The sequence below is a fragment of the Bubalus bubalis genome, chromosome 12, assembly GCF_019923935.1.
Source record: "Bubalus bubalis isolate 160015118507 breed Murrah chromosome 12, NDDB_SH_1, whole genome shotgun sequence".
Lineage (NCBI taxonomy): Eukaryota > Metazoa > Chordata > Mammalia > Artiodactyla > Bovidae > Bubalus > Bubalus bubalis.
The window spans coordinates 94,348,954-94,371,076 of NC_059168.1; the positions used below are offsets into that span (position 1 = coordinate 94,348,954).

The 22,123-nt window shown below is 36.9% G+C and overlaps 1 protein-coding gene across 9 annotated transcripts in view; it reads right to left on the reverse strand.

The window, feature by feature from the left end:
* The window catches only part of DENND1A (DENN domain containing 1A), a 527,315-nt gene that overhangs the window by 361,451 nt on the left and 143,741 nt on the right, over positions 1-22,123 (reverse strand). For 3 of the 9 annotated variants that reach the window (XM_006072202.4, XM_044926326.2, XM_044926330.2), the window contains exon 4: positions 5,716-5,765. The exons of the other annotated variants lie outside the window; for them this stretch is intronic. In XM_006072202.4, coding sequence (XP_006072264.2) covers positions 5,716-5,765 — 50 coding nt within the window. The remainder of the gene's footprint in view (positions 1-5,715; positions 5,766-22,123) is intronic. 9 annotated transcript variants of the gene reach the window in all.

Consider the following 22,123-nt stretch of genomic DNA (forward strand, 5'->3'; position numbering starts at 1 on the left):
TAAGGTTTGGACTTTGGATTAGAATCCCAGATATACCACTTACTACTGATGTGATGAGCATAGGCACCTTTCTGAGCCTTATCTCTAAAATAGGAAAAATATTTACTTTGCAAAGTGGTTTTAAAAATTAGAAATAATGTATACAAAGTAACTGGCATCTAATAGGTACACAGTGGAAGTAATTATTATTGTTATGAATTTATAAAATTTGAGAGATGGAACTGAAACATTTTACCGAACCTGTTTATTACAGCTTCCCAGCAAGTACTTATTGGGCCATCTACTGCCAAAGCATCCACTGCAGCTGCTTCTCCTTTCCCTCAATGTATATGAAACATCAGACAGGAATCAAGTTTTATCATACTACCACATCTCCCAACCTTTAGTCATATGAACCTCAAAGCTTCCTTCCATAAACACACCTTTCATCTGCCTAAGACTCGGGTTTTTTACATTAGCTGCGCAAAGATCCAATTGGCAAAAATGGCATTGACCCAAAATGCCCGGAGACTAAGAGTAGGTAACACACTGCCAAATATCTGCTCGAGAAACTCACTCTTAACAACAGAGATGCCTCCACTCCCTCATCTATATGAGCCTGGCAAAGTAAAAATGAATCATAACTAGATAATCAAAAAAGTATCAAAACAGAACAAGTATCAAAACTAGAAGGAACAGCAGGGATCTAGTTCAATTCCCTCATTTCATCCACGAAGAAACTAAGGTGCTCGTGGGAGAAGTCACTTGTCTAACAGTACAGAGCAAGTCAACGGCAGAATGAAAACTATAACTGAGGTCTCCTAGTTGCTACCCCTGATGCCCTGTCCACTAAAGCCCAATTGCTTCATGGTTCTCGAATGCTATACAAAATGGTCACGGGGCATAGATTAATCAATAGTTCAAACTAAACCAAGGGATTAAACCAAGGATGGAAAACAAGGGATGAAGGTGGCCAAATGGATTCAGTTTTGAAAAGTACAGCAGGGTGAATGTATAGAAGTGGAAGCAAGAAGAAAGGTCTGGGCAGACACATGCCAATGCACTAATCATGTGCCTCAGTTTCATCTTTCAATTATCTGAACAAAAATGGGTTTAATTTTCTTCAGTTATCTGAATTTTCTACTTCTCACAATAAATATATTTTGCTTTTGAAATAAATGTTAAGAATGCTTGCTTAATTTGTGGTGTGATGGATCTAATGGTGGCAGTATGATATAGAACAAGTACGATGGAACTGGAAGTCATACAAATGTGGGTTTCAAAAGCAGCTCTACCACTTACCGATGGTGGGACCTTGGGCACATTACTGAACCTCTCTGAGCCTCTGTTTTCTCATATGTGGCTTTATGACAATGGCAACGTTGCCTTTAGTTGTAAGACAACATTTAGATGTGTAAGCCTTTAGTGAAGGAAAAGAACACAACACAATTCATGGCACATAACAGATACGTAAGAAAACGGTAAATAGCATCAGAACCACATTTGCACCTGTGATAACATCCTAAATCATTAAATGATGGCTCTGCCCTTGAAAAGACTGTCATTTCACTTCATGCTCATGTCACTCGTGTGCACTAGTATAATTAATAGGACAACTGAATGGTAGCTGGTTTTATGGTTCTGAAAGAAGACAAGCACAAACTTGGAGAAGAATAGCTTTTCCATCATCCAATGAGTCTCCTGAGTGCTTTGACCAACTGAAGCAGCTTGCCAGCTATCGAGAGCAAGTGAGTAGCACTGCAATATGAAGTGGTATTCAAATCTTTAAGAGACTGCTTTCATAAATAATAATAAAAATTTTTGAGAGTGATACAAAGATCTCAGCACTGTCACTTCACTGTTCCTTTCCATCAAGAGCCTCAAGTATAGTGTAGGGGAGACATGACTTTGGCTTGGGAATAAGATTATCTGCTTTTTATTCCCCCAGCTCTGTAATTACATAGTTGTGATATAAACAAGGCATTTCACCTCTACAGATCTTACTTTCCCTTCTGTAAAATGGGATGCTTGAGTCAGATGAATTTCAGCTTTAAAGTCCTGTGGTCTTATTCCCACACATTTTCAAGACCCCCTTTCTTGCGAGAGTCCAAGCTCTCCGGACACACACAGTATCCTCAGCAGGAGGCTCCACCTGCTCGGGTCAAATGATCTCTAGATCTCTAGGCTCATTCAGTTTCTTGTCTACTTTGCTCTTCAGTGTTGGGATCTCCCATTTAGCCCCTTCTTGCTGTCCTCGCAGTCTCAATACAAGCCTCACTCACTATACAATGTTTTCTTTAACCTTCTCTGTCTTTCCCAACCTCACTACCCTTTTAGATAGATATTGTTTACTGTCTTTACAAAACTTTCTGGACTAGACTGAGAAACATGTGAAGAGTATGATACCATTTCCATATCACCCAACGTAATGCTACACATCCTGAACCTTCCTTGGTTCTTTTGTAAAAAGAGATACCACCACCATCTATCACCTAGAGTTGCTGTGAAGAATAAATGAGGTATTACTGTAAAAATGTCCAGAACATTGACTAGAATCATTTAAGAACTGAAATACTAATTCTCTTCTTTCCCTCCCTCTATTTGGTGACTGGTCTTCCCACAAAGTGGTCTACTAAAAAAACGTACTCATTTTGGGAGATGGACATCTAAACTGTGCTAACAGCCTAAGCAATCCTTGGGTAAGTCAGAATTTCTCTACAACTCAGATTTCTTCCAGTGAAGAAAACAGCACTTGTTCTCATCTTTTATGATAGGAGGATAAAATGAGATAATACATGAGAAAACACTTTCTTTTGAAGAGCTACCAGCATTATTATTTTTCATAACTCCTAGCTTCAGAAAGAAAAATCTTAAAACAACAGATGAGACAGCAAGATGTCAATGTTAATGGATGATTTGATGAGGACTGTGAAAATCCCACTCTTGATATATACCAGAAATATCAGAAAGTTGTATTACTGTTCCTTGAGGTAGAAAAGCACAGATACTGAAAAGATTAGGAAGCTTTCTTTTTTGAAACTAATCACCTGGAGCATTATTTATCTCTCATGCCAACATACTTTCTAAGTCAAACAATGTCATAAGTACATCTGGGGTTTCGTGGGTCTTGGAATCTGGACATATCCATTCAACTGTGCTAACTGCAAGCTAATAAAAAACAGTGACATTAAAACTTCAGTTGTTTTTTTTTTTTTTTTTGGTAAATAAACTTAATTGGCTCAGTCAGTAAAGAGTCTGTCTGCAATGCAGAAGACTGGGTTTGATCCCTGGGTTGGGAAGATCCCCTGGAGAAGGAAATGGCAACCCACTCCAGTATTCTTGCCTGGAAAATCCCATGGACAGACGAGCCTGGTGGGCTACAGTCCATGGAGTCACAAGAGTCAGACACGACTTAGCGACTAAACCTACCTACCTAAACTTAATTATTATCATCTTCTCTGCACTGAAGTATGCCATAGGTAGAAGTGGGGCAACAGAAAAGAAAAAATGCAGTCCCCCAAATAAAGTGATTTATTTGTATCAATGAGAGTTATCAATGCCTACAGGGTGGGTAAAACAATACAATCTAAGAAAGAACCATTGCACACAGTAAAGATTAAAATATATCCATAAAGAGACATTTCAGTTCCAAATGTTTTTGTGAAAAAAAAAAAAAATGAGGAACACAATTAGAGGAGGCTAATTTGGAGAAAAGCATTTTAGAAGAAAGATGTTTTTCTAACAAAGTAAAGCCATCAGACATTACTAGTGACAAAACAAATTTTAGGACTATGCTTTTAGTCCTAAAGGACTAAAACCTAAGGACTTTGCTTTTCTTCCATTCTAGAATGTAATTACTCAGACAGGTAGGTAAGTAAAGATGGGTGTGTGGCGTGAGAGAGAGAGGGAAGGGGTGTGTGTGTATTTGGAGGGATTTAATCTCCTTGCACATTTCTTCTAGTATTAGTTTATAAAGTCAAGTAAGGAATACCTATCCAAAACAGATCACACTCTAACAAGGAGTCATATAAAAATATATTCTTATTTTTCTTTGTTAAACACCTCACCACATTTTTAAAACATTTCAGCTTGATTAATCTGTATAAATATGTCCCTGCCATAATTTGTAATACAGTTTATAAGCGACTGGAGGAGATTTCATGCATCGCTAATTCATACATACAAATGTGAAGTTTGCATTAAACCTCTCTAAACAAAACCCTATTTCCTTGCTTTTTTTAGAAGCAATAGGATAAAGAAAAGACAAGAGGACTCTCATTACAAAGACTGACCCTCTTAAAATTAAGGCTATTCTGTTTTGAGCATCAACCTGCTACTAAAACAGCCCTGGTTACCAGGATTTTAAAAGGCCTGAGTCTGGAAAGACTACAGTGGTTGACTGGCTTAAAAAATAACATGTTAGAACCAGAGAAAACAGTGATTATAAGTGGTTGGCAACATTCCAGAGCTGCTTTTTAGTACTCCTTTGCTTTTTAGTACTCTTTTAGACTCCTTTGGCTACCAATTCCCATCTCACACCATTCTTAGGTTTATGCCAAATAAACCAGGACACTGCGACTACAAAGTGTAGAAAAGATCCAAGCAGAATACTACCCATATGCACTCCAAATCACTAAATTCTTTCAGGCCTGCCTTGTCTGGGTATACTAAAATATACAACAGAACCTTCCTGAAGATGGGCACACTGTATAACTTTCTTGGAACAGATTATGGCACTTATTATTTATAATGATATTTTCTAAAACCTCTATCACTAAAAGTAGAATTTTTAATATATAACATTTATACAGTTTCATAGTTCAATTTTCCATGAAGAGAACATTACAAATAGGCAGCAATCATGTGAAAAAATAAATGACTGCAAAAATAATGTTTAAACTATAAAGAAAAATATATAGACATTTCTTGAAATTAAGATAATTGTTTTGTCATTTTATTAACACTGTTAGTAAATTATAGTTTTATTAGTTAAAAAAACTTCTAAAATTGTTTTAAAAGTAAGCCATTTATAAATAAGCTATTGGCTTATTTAAAAACAAAAGCAGTCCCTCAGACTATTTTAAAGTAGTCCCTCAGACTATTTTAATTATCTTCAAGTTATCATATTTGTACTGCTTCAAGAGACAGTGAATCATAATGCAATACTAAGGAAATATTCAGATGACTTATTTTTTAGTTTAGCAATCTATTGAAAATGCTTATTTCCCCAGAGATACTATGCTTAACCAGCTACACAAAATTCAAGACACTATTTGGCAACATGCCTTTTAAATAGCTGAATACCTTTGAACAATTTGGGCCTATGTTGATTTAAAGTTGAAGTCTAACAAATTTAAAACAAAGTCCATATAATACTCACCAGGCAATATTACTTGGTTAAGTAAAATACATTCATATTTCAATAAAAATTAAATAGAACTGGATTAAATACCAACCATTCTTAATCATGGTTTGAGTCTGATAACCAAAATTTAAAAATTAATGTCACATAAACTACATCATACAAACTAACCAGTGCAAAGCTCTAGGCTTTAAACTTTTTGATGGTATCAATAAAATCCCCAGGAAAGGCGAATACTGTAACTCTCCTTGGAACATAGGTGTTTTAAATCATGGTTAAACAGACAGAATGTTAAGAATGGTATGGTTTTTATTTTCCATAGCAAGTTTATTGACACTTTTTCTTTCTAGTAAAGTTTGAAAATCTGATACTACCTGTCCACATAGAAGGGGAAACAAAACTTGGTCAGAGTCTGTAGAACTTCCTGTGGAGAGAAAGAGAGATAATTTATACATCTAATGGGACCAATAAATCTAACATTAACCACGGCACACAATCTAGCAACTTTACCCTAAAGAAAGAGGAGACAGATGAAGAAATATGGGCTTTATCAATTACATGGGAGGAGTACCAGGCAGTCAATCATGAGAAATAATAAACATGATCAAACTTCATTAAAAATGAAAAATTAATCAAGAATCACACATGGGCAAGCAGCAGGAGTCGTGCAGGAAAGCTCTGAAGGGAGGGAAGCGGGTGGGTTGCTGAGTGTTAACACCCCTCCAGGGACCATCTCCAGCCTGACCATATGGATCAGAGTGAATAACACTGAGCCACATGGGTTTGGCCTGGCAGGGCCGCTGTTGCTGGCACCATTTTTGCCTGTTACCTAGGAACAGAGGGGGCCAGGATTAGACAACGCTTCTCAACATCAATAGGCCAAATCACAAGCAAAACAGAGAACCAACTTGAAGATAATTGTCCCCAAACATTATCAACTACATTTTTTTTTAGAGTTTAAAACTTTATTTACATTATAAAGAAGTTACCATTTCTGGCATGAATTTATTTTGTAATCAAAATATAAAAATTTTAAGGGTGCAGTATTTTTAGTCTTTATCATTAAATATAATTATCAAAATTGTACACACTTACCTGCTTGCAATTAATAAAAACCCAAAGTAAACTACCAGTTTAAATTTCTTTTTACAAATATGTAGGTATATAACACCAAACATTATTCCGGGAAAGTATGCAAAAGGGTACAAGAAAAACCAGACCCTTCAAAGAGTTATTCATAAAAGAGAAACTTCTAACATTAAGAATACTATATGAGACACAATATAAAGTGGTATACGACTTTTCCTAATAGATACACTGCACGTATAGAGAATATATACGCTGCAACAAACTCAAGTAATTATTATTTCCTTCATAGAATTTTCTCTAACTTGACTTAATTTTAATAGCAAACTTGGACAGACCACAGTTGGTGCTTATCATAAGTTCATAGACCAATGTTATAAATTTTGAAAAAGTATTCCTTTCATGCATTTGATTTGCTTTTTAACAATTTAAAATCCCAACTTCAAGACAAAATGAAGAACACATTTTTCAGTCATTGAGAAGCTGGTTCAAATTAAAACAAACCTGCCCATTGCAAATCCTAATCCAAGTGATAAATTAAAGATCAGTTTACAAATGTAGCACTTTTCTAACCAATAATAATGAATTATCAATGCTAACTGAATTGATGCTTCTCGCTTCATTTATTTTTAAAACCAGTTCTATCATTCAAGAAATAAACCACATCAATCTAATAACCCACTCAATGAAGCAGAAAGCACATTGACTTCCTCTGCCAGAGCATGTTCTGCCTACATAATTCAATTGAGCATATCCTACTTTTTAATATCATTTTGGACTGGATGTATATCACAGCACTGTTAAGGCACGTCATGAAACAGAAAAGGAAAAGAAAAGTGAAAAATGGTGAGTAAGAATACTTCAGCATATCCTGGGGGCATTACTAATACATTAGTTAATTTCATAATGTGGCATAGTCAAAGACTATATATGTATGTGTGTATGTGTATATATATTGTTTTAAAATTCATGTTAAAATAAATTGCAATAGGTAACAGGGAAACAGAAAAACAATGGCAATTTCTCAATGCATAATGTTATTATCAGGCCAATACTGGCAAAGAGATTATACAAAATATTCATTTTAATGTCTGCAGTTTTAATTATAAAATATATTATAACCGCCCACAAACTAGGCTCTTAGGATTTACATGCAAAATGAAATTCCTTACAAATTCCTTTCACATCAAGTTTCAAATACCACAAAGCATTGCTTGACTCTAGTTTAGGTACCAAGCATTCTTTAAAACTCAGTCCCCTGTGCTCACTCATTGCCAACATCAGCTAAAAAGACATTTTATCCTTTACCCTTCAAAAGTTACAGGTGCAGAAACACTCCTCTACTCTATGCTGGAGTTGAGCTGCCAAAAGGCCTCAAGATTTTTTGAAAGAAAAGACCCCCATGGCTACAGCGGAGTCAGAGAAATCTGATATGACCAACTTATTACTTACTACAATATAGAAACTACTTACCACTTTCTAATGTCAAGAGTAATAACCAACCATGAACTTGTCTGTCAGATAATATTAGAACAAATATCAAAATACCCAATGTAGGCCGAGTATAACCCACCTCCCAAGAGTTTTCCTTTTTACTCAAGAAAGCAGTGGTAAAGTCTAATTAAGCAATGGGATGGAGGAGGGGAGGAGGGAAGGGAATAAAGGCAAATGTAGGCACATGTTTGTGCATTACAATATGTTTCTTCATGTTTGTGATATTACAAGAGCTTGATATTCCAATTTAAGTCAAACAACATGGTGGTGTGCTGTCAGAGAAGAAAACAAAAATGAGCATTACTCTCTGTTAGGCATATTCACACATTATCTCAATCAGAACTGAAAAATTAACTTCTCAGTTTGGGGAGGACAGGAAGAAGGGGAAAACAAGTAATGTTTTCTATAAACAAAAACTGATGAAACAAACCAATTTTCTTAATACTAATGTTCTCCCCTATATATAAACATTTAACTATCTGATCCTCTCATTCCAAAGAAAAACACAATTAGTTTGATATGAAAAGTACCACTCTCTGAGAAAGGGGACTTTAAAATCCCTGATTTAAACATATTTTGAGCATTATGCTTATAGGACAGTATCCCCCAGTCTTTCAATATTAACTTTACTGGGAAAACAGTCACTAGCCAGTTACCAACCCCTTTTTCTCTCTAGAACCTGTGTCTCTGGCTAGAGAACTTTCTTTGTGGAAGGCAATTTTCTTGTTTCCTCCTCTCTATCTCTGTCTGTCTCTCGCCTACCCAAGCTCTTTCAAACAACTAGCCTCAGTACAACCTCAACTGCCACATAAATCGGTCTTCGAGATGCAGTACAGCTGATGAAATGTAAATGACCTCATTGCTAAGGCAGGGGGTGGGGAAGACTGTGCCAGCTCTCCAGATCAATTCCCAAGTTTATATTTTCACAAATCTTTTTATGTACAGTTTGATTTTTTAACATTTTAATGAGCAAAAAGTGCATCTATAGTAGCCAGTCACCACAGTTAAAGTGCAGGGCATGAACTAGATCCCAGGAGGGAACCAGTCCACCATGTCACCACTGGCTTTAGGACATTCGCCACCTGGTTCCATGTCCCCAGGTTCCAACTCTTTTCATAATCAAAACACTGCTGACATTATAAACCCCAGACGGGTTTTCTAAAATCCCTCCCAATCAATATATCCAACACATAACTTATTGGAGACAACACTGAGCTCATTGATTAAGGTGAGTTCAGTAGCAAAGTTTTCAAAATAAATGAGACAAGAATACAGCATTCAACCCCTTTGTGTCACCAGACAATTTATGAAATAGGCAATTTCCAAAAGGGCTTTTCTTCCCAACACAATATGCAATACTTCATGTTGGAAGAAGTAACAGCAGAGGGGGCAGGGAGAAAGCGTGGAGGGTGGGTAGTTGCACTAACCTTTCAGTTATGTGTATATTAAGCAGCAGATCACACAGCACAGGAGAAAAGCAACATCTACAAGCTCTGCCCGCAAGGAGATAAACCAAATCTCAGAATGTGAATCAAAATATGAAATCAACAACCCTAAGTCTGGATTTACTTGCAAATGAAAATCAGAAATGAACTCAAGATTTAGTTGTCTTCTTTGGATTCACTTCACCCAATTTGAATTCTCATAAAGTCAGAGGGTCCATCAAAGGAACTTATTCCAATATGGACAAAGTCAATTATGTTCTGTTGAAACTGAGATATTACCTTAAAAACCTGGTAAAATTTTACATTTATAATATTGTCTATAATAGAATTCCATCTGGAGGCAAAAAAAGTTTGAAGACTAAATTTAATTTAGTTAACAAGGATTATTAATAATGAGAAGGCTAAACCAATTCCCCCTGGATTTGGGGTGTGGAGTGAGAGGGTATATGAGATCCTGCAACACCCATCAGTTCAGATGTCAAATACTTTGTTTTCATTACTTCACTGAAACCCATAAGCAAAAATTAGTTGTGTTTAGTAGATTAAAACAACTGACAGTCAAACACAGACATACACACTCCACAAATAAATGCCACCTGAAAGACAAAAAAATAAATGCCACCATGCTGATTATAACATCCAGTGGGGTCACAAAATGTTGGGAAATGAGGCACATTCTCGACAGCTCAAAAGGAAAAAGAAAATGTGTGCAGGAAAAGATTTAAATAGAGCAAAGAGATGGCTTGAATTTTAAAATATGTAAAGCTATAATCAGCCTCTTTGTAGATTGCTGGTATAGTGGTCAATAATTTACCTTTGTCCAAAAAAAGAGTGGAGGAAGAAGCAGGGAGACAGTAGAGAGTTAACTTGTGTAATATCTAATATGCATAGTTAATACAGTAATTAAAAATTAAATTATAATAATATATAGAAATTCACCATTTTCTATATCATGTATCATATACGCTTTATGTCTAAATTATCAAGGACATTAAGTACATCGGTTGAAAGCTAATTTATTTGTTCATTTCAAAATGTAGATGTAGATCAGTGGAGCCCAAATACTGTTTCACTGTTTCTAAATACTCTATTTCTAAAATACTCTGTTTCTATGTTTAATTTTTTTTTTTTTAATAGCATGAGGGAAATGCTGACCCTCTAAGTCCTGCAATTGAGATCAGTGCAACTGACTTGAAAGACAAGTCTTTGATTGATGATCTTAAAACTCAAGTTGAAAGTTAAAAAAAAAAGAACACACACAAAATCCAAACATATAAAAAAGCTAACAAAATTTCTACTTTAAGCCATTTCAAGTTAAAACCAGGGACTCCAAGTGAAAGCTAACAGAGGTTGTAATGCTTATGATTAGGAGAGTAAAACAGAAGGTAAGGTCTTAGAAGCTTAATTAGCACTAAGTTTAACGAGGTTGATCAGAAATTTCCCAAATATGAAAACAGGAAATACAATTTTTCTCCTTCACTAGAAATGTCAAATTAAACCCAAGATCCATACTACAGTTACAACCAAATTTTTGTATTTTTTTTTTTTCAGTGAGAAAAAGCTTTGAATAAGGGATTTTACAGAAAGGCCTTTCAACACCCAAACATAAAAGCCGGGTCAAATTTCTAACAACGCTGCTCAAATGCTACATACAGAGTCTGCTTCTTTTCTTTGGTTATGGCAATACTTACTCCCAGCTCACTTTTTATAAACTTTAGTTAATTTTGAGCCATACATATGTTATCACTATGCTAACTTGTGTAATATCTAATATGCATAGTTAATACGGTAATTAAAAATTAAATTATAATAATATATAGAAATTCACCATTTTCTATATCATGTATCATATATACTTTATATCTAAATTATCAAGGGCATTAAGTAAATCGGTGGAAAGCATACAACAGAAGAGCCACCTCTAGAACTAATTCTAAATCTAAATCTTCGTGACCTTTTAAGTCCAAAGTAAAAATACTCTTATAAAAAAATTTTAAATTCTACACAATCGCTTTATCCTTTTGTATCTTTCCCTTTCTTTAAATATTACTTAAAACAAAGTTGTCCCCTAATTACAATATTATGTAACATCCTACATTCTCAGATTTAATTTTATTAACTTTAAACCTTACAGCAAAAGGTTTGAAAATGAGAGAGCTATATTTACAAGGTCAATGTTTAATAATCTTTTTTACACTGTTTCAAATACTTCCAAAACAAACAAATGATTTGGTTAGAATCTCCACAATTAGCATTCAGAGGTATCAGTAATACAATTCCTTACACTTAACAGTATTACTCTATAATATTTTGCTTTGTTAATTTCCCTAAACCTTTCAAATCCTATTGTCTGAACATTTATGTTGTCAGTTTATATAAAAGAAAGGAAGGTTGGGGGAAAATGCAGGGGCAAGGTTGGGGGGAACTTTGGTGGGGGACATAAATCAGAAGGTACCAAAGGAAGAAAGTCCCAACAGTGAAAGTGCAAATATCATTTTACTGAAGCAACTTGCCCTCAGGAAGATACTACTCAAAAAAAAACAAAAAACAAAAAAAAAAAACAAACTACTAAAAGAAATACTATTTTGTAAGCATATTAAAAACTGTCAGATTTTAAATATTTTAAATGCTCACTAAAATGTGCACAGATGGGCAACTTTTCTATTCACATTAGTCTAGGAAAAAAATCTTTCATTATCAAGCTCAAAGTCCTTGAATTTTTTAAACTTAATTGTGCCTCTGTTTCTTAGAATTCACACCCCAAGGCCAAAGCTTTCCTGCCACCAGCCCTTCAAATCTGACTTGGACATTACACGGGAGGAGGCTCCAAGCCTCCCTGAGGTCTCACTCCTTTTACAACACGAGAAAAAGCAGTCGATAATGGGCCCATGCTGAATTCACTGCTCTCCACGTCTCCTCTTGGGACACAAGCCTAGCAGATGTGATAAAAACTGTGTCAGAGAAGTGGCTCTAGTTTGTGCCTTAATGACAACTTAAACCTCTAAACCAATACAACCAAAGGACTAACAGAACTGGCTGTTACCTCTCTCTCCTGCCAATCTTCGAATATCTCTGAACTAAATTAGCACCTCTACCCACAACATCCCCTGCCACCCCATAAAATCCATTCTAATTTTAAAAGATAAATGAATTCAGCAAACACACTGGCGGCACAAGTGTCTGGGCTCTGTGTGTGTGTGTCCTATAATTAAGCCCTAGCACATATTTCACGTAGTTTAGGTTTTTCCAAGGTATGATTGTGCATCCAGGTATCTTAAAGGACTGCCTAGTATATTTCTTCTGATCACCATTCTGATGACCATATTAACACATACAACTGGTAGCTTTACAGTTCCCCAAAAGTGCCTAAAGGCCTAACAGTTATTTTTAAATACATTCACCCATAGGAAAGAAAAGTGATATTCTGAGTTAAACATTCTAATTATTAAAATTTATACAGGAGAATTTTTAAAACCATGGGTGGTTATACTTTTCTTTTAACTTGTAAGAACTCTTTGTCTAGCTTAATGATATGGTAGCAAAAAAATAGATTTAAATGTGTACTTCTGATAACATTTTCTAAATTCTATAATTCAGCCTTCAGATGATAGGCCTTTTTACCCAGTATCTTGAAAGCCTATTCAGTCACAATTGCATACCCACTTAATCAGCAATCATTGTTCTGGGATGCAGGACTTTGTTGTCAAGACAAGCACCAAAACCTTAAAAAAAATTTTTCAGAACTGGCATAAGAAAAAAGTGATCTTTGTCAGACAAGGACAAATTTATGCAAATCTTTTATAAACATTCACAAACATTTATTTAGCTTTTGAAATGTTGGCCTCATTTGAGAGCATGAAAATGAGGGGGAAGTAGGAAAACGCAAAGGACAGCTTAGAAGCTGGCACGCTACATAAATATTCAGAAGGAAGATTATAGGATTCATGTTAGGCTGTCTTAGGCTTCTCCAAAGTCCACACAGAATAGCAAAGAACAAAACTAACGAGAAGTACAGCAGATGTTAGACAATGCATCAGCCTCTTTTCCTCTCACTTGGCTATACTTGGACGCTTTTATATTTTCTTTCAATATGGTTAGGTCATTCAAGGATTCTCCTATAGACTATGTATTGTGGCTACAGATCTATAAGCTGGAGGTCTGTCAGCTTTCCAAAAGTTTCCAATGAAAAGGCATTATGCAAATTCTACTTCTCCTACCCTCTTTCAGGGGGGAAAAAAGCCTCCAGTATGCAGTCATCGGAGTATTGGAAGCCCCAGCCTTCATTTCTGTATAGCTGTGTTTGCCTCAGGGCCACGCTGCTTGTTTTGACAGTGGATCCCCCTAGATAGTTGGGATTAGTCGAGCTTGTTTAGATAAACTTGAAATCAAGGCCTTCTCTAGGTAGACAGCTAGATGTAGCTACCGAGTTTCCAGCTGCCTCCTCCTTTCATCCCCAAACAACTGGAGACTCACAGTAGCTATCACAGCCACAGGCTATGTCACATACATAAGTACAAAATTAAAGGCTGCTAAAAGAAGCCTTTGTAAGTTTTAGTGCTAAAATAAGGAATCTGTACTGCTTGGTTTATACAAATTATTCTAGCACTACCAGTATGGAACTGAAATCATCAGTTAACAAGGCATATTAATCAAGGTTCCCAGCTCCTTCAAGTAGACAGGATCATAGTTTGATAATATACCTAACCTTCTGCTTCTTAGCTCTTGTATGAGAGTAATCACTTAAAATGTTGAAAAGGAAATAATAGGCTTTATTTATCCAGTGGCAGGGGATGTCAGACACTGTCAACCAACACTGTGAGTAGAATATGAAAATCAAAATGTAAATATCATATCCACTTTTGAGAGAGAATTATTTAGCAATTGATTAGACAGGGCCTCAGTACACCATCATCTCCAATTACAGAACTGTTTCACAATCAACTTTTATTTTCCACAACTTGCAAAGTCTGATGGAACGATATCAGGAGGATTCAAGAACTGGGGAAATTTATACTCAGAGCAGAACAGATCGATGACAGCTCATTACAAAGACAGAAGGCAAGTGATATGAAACACTATTGATATAAAAAGTATACAATTCAAATAGTTTTCTAAAACCTAACACTCAAAAGATTTTACTCTTTTGCAACTAGAAAATGTCTCTTCAGAGCACCAGAAAACTATAAAGAAAATAATTCAATTCCCCATATATGTTTTATTTCATGTTACATATCTTGCTCCAACACATTGATGTTTACCTGAGGCTGCCTGGGATAACCTAAACACAACTGAAATAGGTTTAAACATTTTCCAGAACTATTATGTGATGAAGCATACAATACAAAAGGCTTCTGACCATACTGTCAAGTCACACAAGGCAATCTTCAAGCAAATTCACATATCATCAATGAAAATGTGCTTTCATAACTTTATAGTTAAGTCACTACTTAAAAGAAAAGACTTAAGACACATAAGAAATTCTGAAACTGCAGTCATCATTTGAAGTTTTCTTAAGAAAGTTTTGGGTTATTTCATGTACAACTACCAACTAAAGAAGGGCACACCAAACTTCTTCTATAAAGGGTCTAGTAGTAAGTATTTTAGGCTTTGTGGGCCACTTATAGTCCCTGTCACAGATTTTTCTGGGTTCCCCTCTTTACCGACTCTTCAAAAAAAGTAAAAATCATCTTAGCTCAAAAGTCACAAAGCCCTAACCTCTGATCTAGAATGTCAAGAAACCTGGTCTTGACCAAAGTATTGGTCAAGTACTACCAAAGCAAACTCACCAACACTCCAAAACTCAAATGTAGAAATTCCTGAAAAGTAAAATGACGGTCCCAATCATGTTAGTTGTCTGGTGATCCAGCAATTCACACATGATTATTGCTAAATGGCCAAATGTCTACTGCATACAAACATGCTCTCTTTTGGGAAAATGATTTAAAATACAAAGAAGTACAAAGAATTAAAAAGAAAACATATTTCCATCACTCAGAATTCACAACTGTTTCATGGCATGGACTCTTCAGAGAAACAATTTCTTCTTATATTAACAGTTCACCACTACAATTAAGGTACAGGAGTCTTCTTGACAGAAAAATGGATTCATGCTCTCTGGATTCTTAAGAGCTCTTCAATTTGAGAGTTATTTTGTTTATAATACTTTTAAAAATAAATTTACTGAAGTATAGTTGATTTACAATGTTAATTTCTGCAGTACAGTAATGTGATTCCATAGTTTAAAATATTTTAGAAAGCAATATTAAAAGAGAAAAAAGCTTTTTCTGGTGCTCTCCAGGCCACTCACTCACACACATGTTATATGTACACCCAACGTGCTACTGGATGTAGAATACAGAAGAGCCTCTTCTTGACTCTCTCACTTCTCAATTTCTGCTCCGCTCTCCAACTCCTTTTCCCTTTATGGGTTTCCCAGGAATTTATCTTCCTCCTTCTCTCTCTGTATCCTCCTCCAATAATATAGTCTACTTTACCATCACTGTGTAAATAACTCAAACTCAAATCTTCATTTCTAAACTACCTCTCCACTCCAGATGCCCATTCCAGCTTTCTTTTGAACACTTCTTCCCCATGTACCATAGGTACTTCAAGCTCAACATGTTGAAAATTCAGATGCATCATCTAGGTCCTAGTACACTGCTGTCTGCTAATCCCTTCCACACCATGAGAACAAGAAAGAATTTCAGTACTTGGGGTACAGGATCCATTCATGTGACTTTGATTCAAATATTTGCTGTGGTTGTTGAATTTCAAAATAACTCTGAAGAAGCCTTCCTAAGTGTCAACTAACAAAAAAAAGAACAAGAGTCCCAGAAATCAAGAATATTTCAAAGTCATCTCTAGATAAGAAAACTGGTATATTTCCCTAAGTAAGATAATTTAGTACCAGACAACGTGCTAATGATCCTGTCTGCATGGAGTTTTCAATCTAGTTGGAAAGACAGATGTTATGCAAAGGAATACGCTAATGCGCTATTAAAATTGTGACAGCACACTCTCTTCAGTCCTTTCACAGCTTCTAAGACAAAATGACAGGGGCTTGAATTTAGATGAAAGGGTCAAGAAAGACATCTCAAAAGGCAACATTTTGAGCTGAGACTTGAGGAATGAGCAGATGTTTAGAAAAGCTAGACTGCATATGAAAAAGCAGAGACATTACCAAAAAGGTCCATCTAGTCAAAGTTATGGTTTTTCCAGTAGTCATGTATGGATGTGAGAGCTGAACTATAAAGAAAGCTGAGCGCCAAAGAATCAATGCTTTTGAACTGTGCTGCTGGAGAAGACTCTTGAGAGTCCCTTGCACTGCAAGGAGATCAAACCTGTCAATCCTAAAGGAAATCAGTCCTGAATATTCATTGGAAGGACTGATGCTGAAGCTGAAACTCCAATACTTTGGCCACCTGATGCAAAGAACCGACTTACTGGAAAAGACCCTGATGCTGGAAAAGATTGAAGGTGGGAGGTGAAGGGGACGACAGAGGATGAGATGGTTGGATGGCATTACCAACACAATGGACATGAGTTTGAGTAAACTCTAGGACTTGGTGATGGACAGGGAAGCCTGGCATGCTTTAGTCCTTGGGGTCACAAAGAGTCAGACACGACTGAGCAGCTAAACTGAACTGAGGTGTTTACCACACAAAGATTGCAAGAAGGACAGGGAGAGGAAAATAAATAACAGCAAAAATAAACAACAGCATGAGTAAGAGCCCTTGCCATATTCAAACAAATAAAATAAGCATGGCATGATGGAACAGAGGAGGTAAGGGAGAGAGTGGCAGAGACCAAATCATGCAGGGCAGTAGAGGGCATGTCAGGGAGTCTGGACTTGATTCTTGGGCACTGGAAGTCACTAGGAAGGTTTGAATCTTCTGCAACCCACTTGCATGTCACTTCCTAACCTTTCTGTCTACTCCCAAATCTTCTAGATTCCCAGGGGATTCAGAAGCTCTTCTCAGTGAGCTCCTTGAGTCTCCTGAGCTCCCATGCCAATCCTATTGCCATCATGCCTATCATAAGACTATCCATAATCTCAAGACCCTCCATTTCCACAGGAGGGGAAAGACACACAACTGGGTGCCTGTCAGACCTCTGAGATGGAAGAGGAGCCTCAATAATGATCCTAGCAGCTGAGAGAGGGGTTGTGGTGGAAGAGAGCAACATAGCAACTGTACCAGATTTGAATAGGATCAGCTTAAATCTCCCTTCAGAACCTCACAGTCTACATGTCTTCTTGTTTAAGCTTCATAGGAAAGCAGTGAGACCAAATGGACAAAGAAGAACTGAGTTTATCAGAGAATCAATATTTATTCTTAATACAGAAAATGAAAAGAATACAGAAAACTATTAAATCCATATTAAATGTAACAGTAGTCATTCCTGTCAAAGGTTTACCATTGATGACCTAAACCTAAGAATTATGTATATAATTTAAAGTACCTAATTGATTTATCTAAGTTCTTCTGTTTCAGCCTGTATTTTATTTTCCATATACCAATGGTCATCTGCCCTCTGGAGGAGGTTAAGCAACAAGTGGAAGGAGACTGACAAAGCCGCCTATGTGTGTCGCGTCTTGTGCTAGAAGCTTTACATATACACAGTGATCCTACGAGTAATCTGATATTGACATTACCACTTACCCGCTTACACATGAACTGAGCCTTGAAAGTCAGGTAAATTTATTTTCTGGCAGAATAGCAAAGAAATTTGCCAACCTGGAAACAGACAGTGATGGAAAAGCTAAGATTCAAACCCACCTGCATCTCTCCTGGGAGCTCAAGCTCCTCCCATCTTATTTTCAAACTGCAGCAGTGGAGTAAAAGATTTTTGTTGTTGTGTCAAAAGCCGTAGGTTATGATAACTTTATGTGCAAGTTCGCCCAGCTTACCCTGGTTATGCTCATTCAGTCGGTCACTCAGTCGTGTCCAACTCTTTGCGACCCCATGGACCACAGCACACCACGCCTCCCTGTCCATCACCAACTCCCGGAGTTTACTCAAACTCGTGTCCATCAAGTCGGTGATGCCATCCAACTATCTCATCCTCTGTCGTCCACTTCTCCCGCCTTCAATCTTTCCCAGCATCAGGGTCTTTTCAAATGAGTCAGTTCTTCGCATCAGGTGGCCAAAGTATTGGAGTTTCAGCTTCAACATCAGTCCTTCCAATGAATATTCAGGACTGACTTCTTTTAGTTATGCTCATTATCTCTATGTTATCATGGTGCCCCCTTGTGCACTCACAAGTGTCCTGGATTGGATGCTATGGTCATTAGCCTTTGAGAAAGGGAAAACAATGGCTTATGTGAAGGGTACTACTGCCTTATAATGGGAAGCTGGGGAGTGGTATTAGAACAGTCTTTATCACTTGACTCAAGGCTCTTTATCCATATTATTGGATTTAACTACATTCTAGGACTTAATGCAATACCAGACATCAACAATTACACAGAAACAGCAAAGTCTTCTCTTTACTTCATTTTCCTTATGCTACATTAGAAAACATTTCTTATTAAAAAACTAGACTAATTCAGGTGTTGTGTACATATCATGCCTCCTTCTCCTACAAATTCTACAAAATAAGAATTTTGTTTTACAGATGGAAAAAAAAAATGATGCTGCAAAAGTAAAGCCTTTGCTCAAAGTAACATTTCCAAAGTCAAATCTCATATAACATGGGGATACTTGCCTTTTACTTTTCTTTGAATCAAACATACCCTTTCAAAATAACTTAAAAGTTTTTATGGGGGATGAAGTTTGTTAAAAAGTTAAGTGAATAATGAAAAGTATCTTGGCTGTCATTATATATGTTTGTTATAACAGATACATTTTTTAAATTCAAAAATATTTCTCAATTTACCAGGAGTTTAGATCTCTAGGTATGATAAACATTTGGCAGGTTGGAAGAATTCTCTGATAAAAATAATGTTCTTAACAATCACTGTTGATACTTCTAAAACAAGGCAACATGTTTGAAATATATTCAAATATAAGAATCTTAAATTCCTCTGTTAGGCAAGGTGAGATTTACTAAGTGTGTGTTTTGGTTTGTCCTTGCTGCTGCTGCTAAGTCACTTCAGTCATGTCCGACTCTGTGCAACCCCATAGACGGCAGCCCATCAGGCCCCCTTGTCCCTGGGATTCTCCAGGCAAAAACACTGGAGTGGGTTGCCATTTCCTTCTCCAATGCTCCTACTTTGTTCAAATTCTGAGCCCAAAGATCATAGTGTGAACACTATTTGGTTGTTTATTATTATAAATCAAATATTTGCCTATTAACATCCATGTACAGTACCAGGTCCTACAGATGAGACATATAGCAGGCAAGAGTCCCTGACTTTCTGCCTGGGGGAGAAGAAGGATACGTAAACAAGCATGTGCAATAAACTGTTTTAAGTTTTCTGACAGAAGTATGGTCAAGGAGAAGGCAGGCAGTATCAAGTCCACCCAGGGGAAGTCAAAGATTCCTCAGAGGTGGTCATATTTCAGCTGACTTTTGAGAGGTGGGTCAGCATTTACTAAACAAGCAGACTAGGTATTTAAAATATTATATAAATGTCAAATAGTTAATAATACTTAGACTATTAAATAAATATTATATACATATGAAATATTATAGAAAAATATTCCAAGGATAAAGGCAATGTGAAACAGTATTACATATTTCACAAGGTTGATATGACAGTACATGATTTTTGGTAAATTCATTTTTTTAAAAAAACAATGTTAATTATCTTTTCCATTTCTACCTACCAACTCTACCTGCTATATAGATAGATACAGATATACATACACACACATATATACACACACAAACTAGTTCACAGCCTGGGCTTCATGTTTTATCACATTTGAAATCTGAAACTGACCAAACTCTGAAATTATGGTAGGAGAAGGAAATGGCAACCCACTCCAGTATTCTTGCCTGGAGAATCCCAGGGACGGAGGAGCCTGTTGGGCTGCCATCTATGGGGTCGCACAGAGTCGGACATGACTGCCGTGACTTAGCAGCAGAAGAATATTAACTCCACTGCATAGAAGTATTTTTTGAATGAAAGTAAACACAAATAATACAAAGTACTACCTGCAACTAAAAAGGCTAATTTACAAGGACAGTGGGACCCATGACTGAATTTGAGGTTTTAAAAATGGAAAGTCTCAATATACAGATTTCATAGCAGAAATAAATAAGAGTAATTATTTAAAATCCTTTTATTACCATTTAAAGAGTTTCCATATTTTCTGTACATTTTCAGTTCAGTTCAGTTGCTCAGTCATGTCCCAATCTTTGCAACCCCATGAACCACAGCATGCCAGGCCTTCCTGTCCATCACCAACTCCCAGAGTCCACCCAAACCCATGTCCATTGTGTCAGTGATGCCATCCAACCATCTCATCCTCTGTTGTCCCCTTCTCCTCCTACCCTCAATCTTTCCCAGCATCAGGGTCTTTTCAAATGAGTCAGCTCTCTGCATCAGGTGGCCAAAGTATTGGAGTTTCAGCTTCAATATCAGTCCCTCCAATGAACATTAAATTTCAGGACTTGTTTCAGGTCTTATCTCTTCATCTTTACTTGACAAAGTACTCTGTCTTACTTTTCTGACCTCTCTAAATTTTGCTCTAGAACAGTGTGTACTTAGAAAGAAAAGATTTTTCAGAATTCTTCCTAGGATCAGTCTGAAATTCTCAAGGCAATGTTATCACACATAACCCTGCTGCTGCTGCTAAGTCACTTCAGTCGTGTCCGACTCTGTGAGACTCCATAGATGGCAGCCCACCAGGCTCCTCCGTCCCTGGGATTCTCCAGGCAAGAACACTGGAGTGGGTTGCCATTTCCTTCTCCAATGCATGAAAGTGAAAAGTGAGAGTGAAGTCGCTCAGTCGTGTCTGACTCTTCGCAACCCCCTGGACTGCAGCCCCCCAGGCAATACCTGACAAAACAAAGGCACCAAAACCAGGTTACCCTGTTACCTTGCATCTATTCCCTAGAAAAAGTAGGCGCTCTATAATAATTGGCTATTGCTAAATGTCAGGTATTATTCTGAGCACTCTACACATCTCAAATCACTTTAAACCTCACAAGAATCCCAAGATGCCTTTACTATAATTATCTCTAGATCACAGGTGAGAAAATGAAACCCCAAAGACGTAAATTCCAGTAAATGACAGAGCTGTCTCCAAAAGTTTTGTGCTATCCTTTCTGGAATCTGAACTCCTTAGCAATTATGTCTGTGTATTAATATACTTCATATTCACAATTATTCACTGGCCCCTAATTTATCCTAACTGCTAAGAAGAGCCAGTAATATCGACTATGGTCATTCCTATATTTGAAGAGTACACAGTAAATAAATAATACCATTATTTATTGGGCTTCCCTGATAGCTCAGTTTCTAAAGAACCCACCTGCAATGCAGGAGACCCTGGTTTGATTCCTGAGTCAGGAAGATCCCCTGGAGAAAGTATAGGGTACCCACTCCAGTATTCTTGGGCTTCCATTGTGGCTCAGCTGGTAAAGAATCCACCTGCAATGTGGGAGACCTGGGTTCGATCCCTTGATTGGGAAGATCCCCTGGAGAAGGGAAAGGCTACCCACTCCAGTATTCTGGCCTGGAGAATTCCATGGACTGTATAGTCCAGGGGTCGCAAAGAGTCGGACACGACTGAATGACTTTCACTCACTTAAACAATACAAATAAAGGAATCAATGCACCAAGTGCTCAAGTGCTGAGGATAGAGAG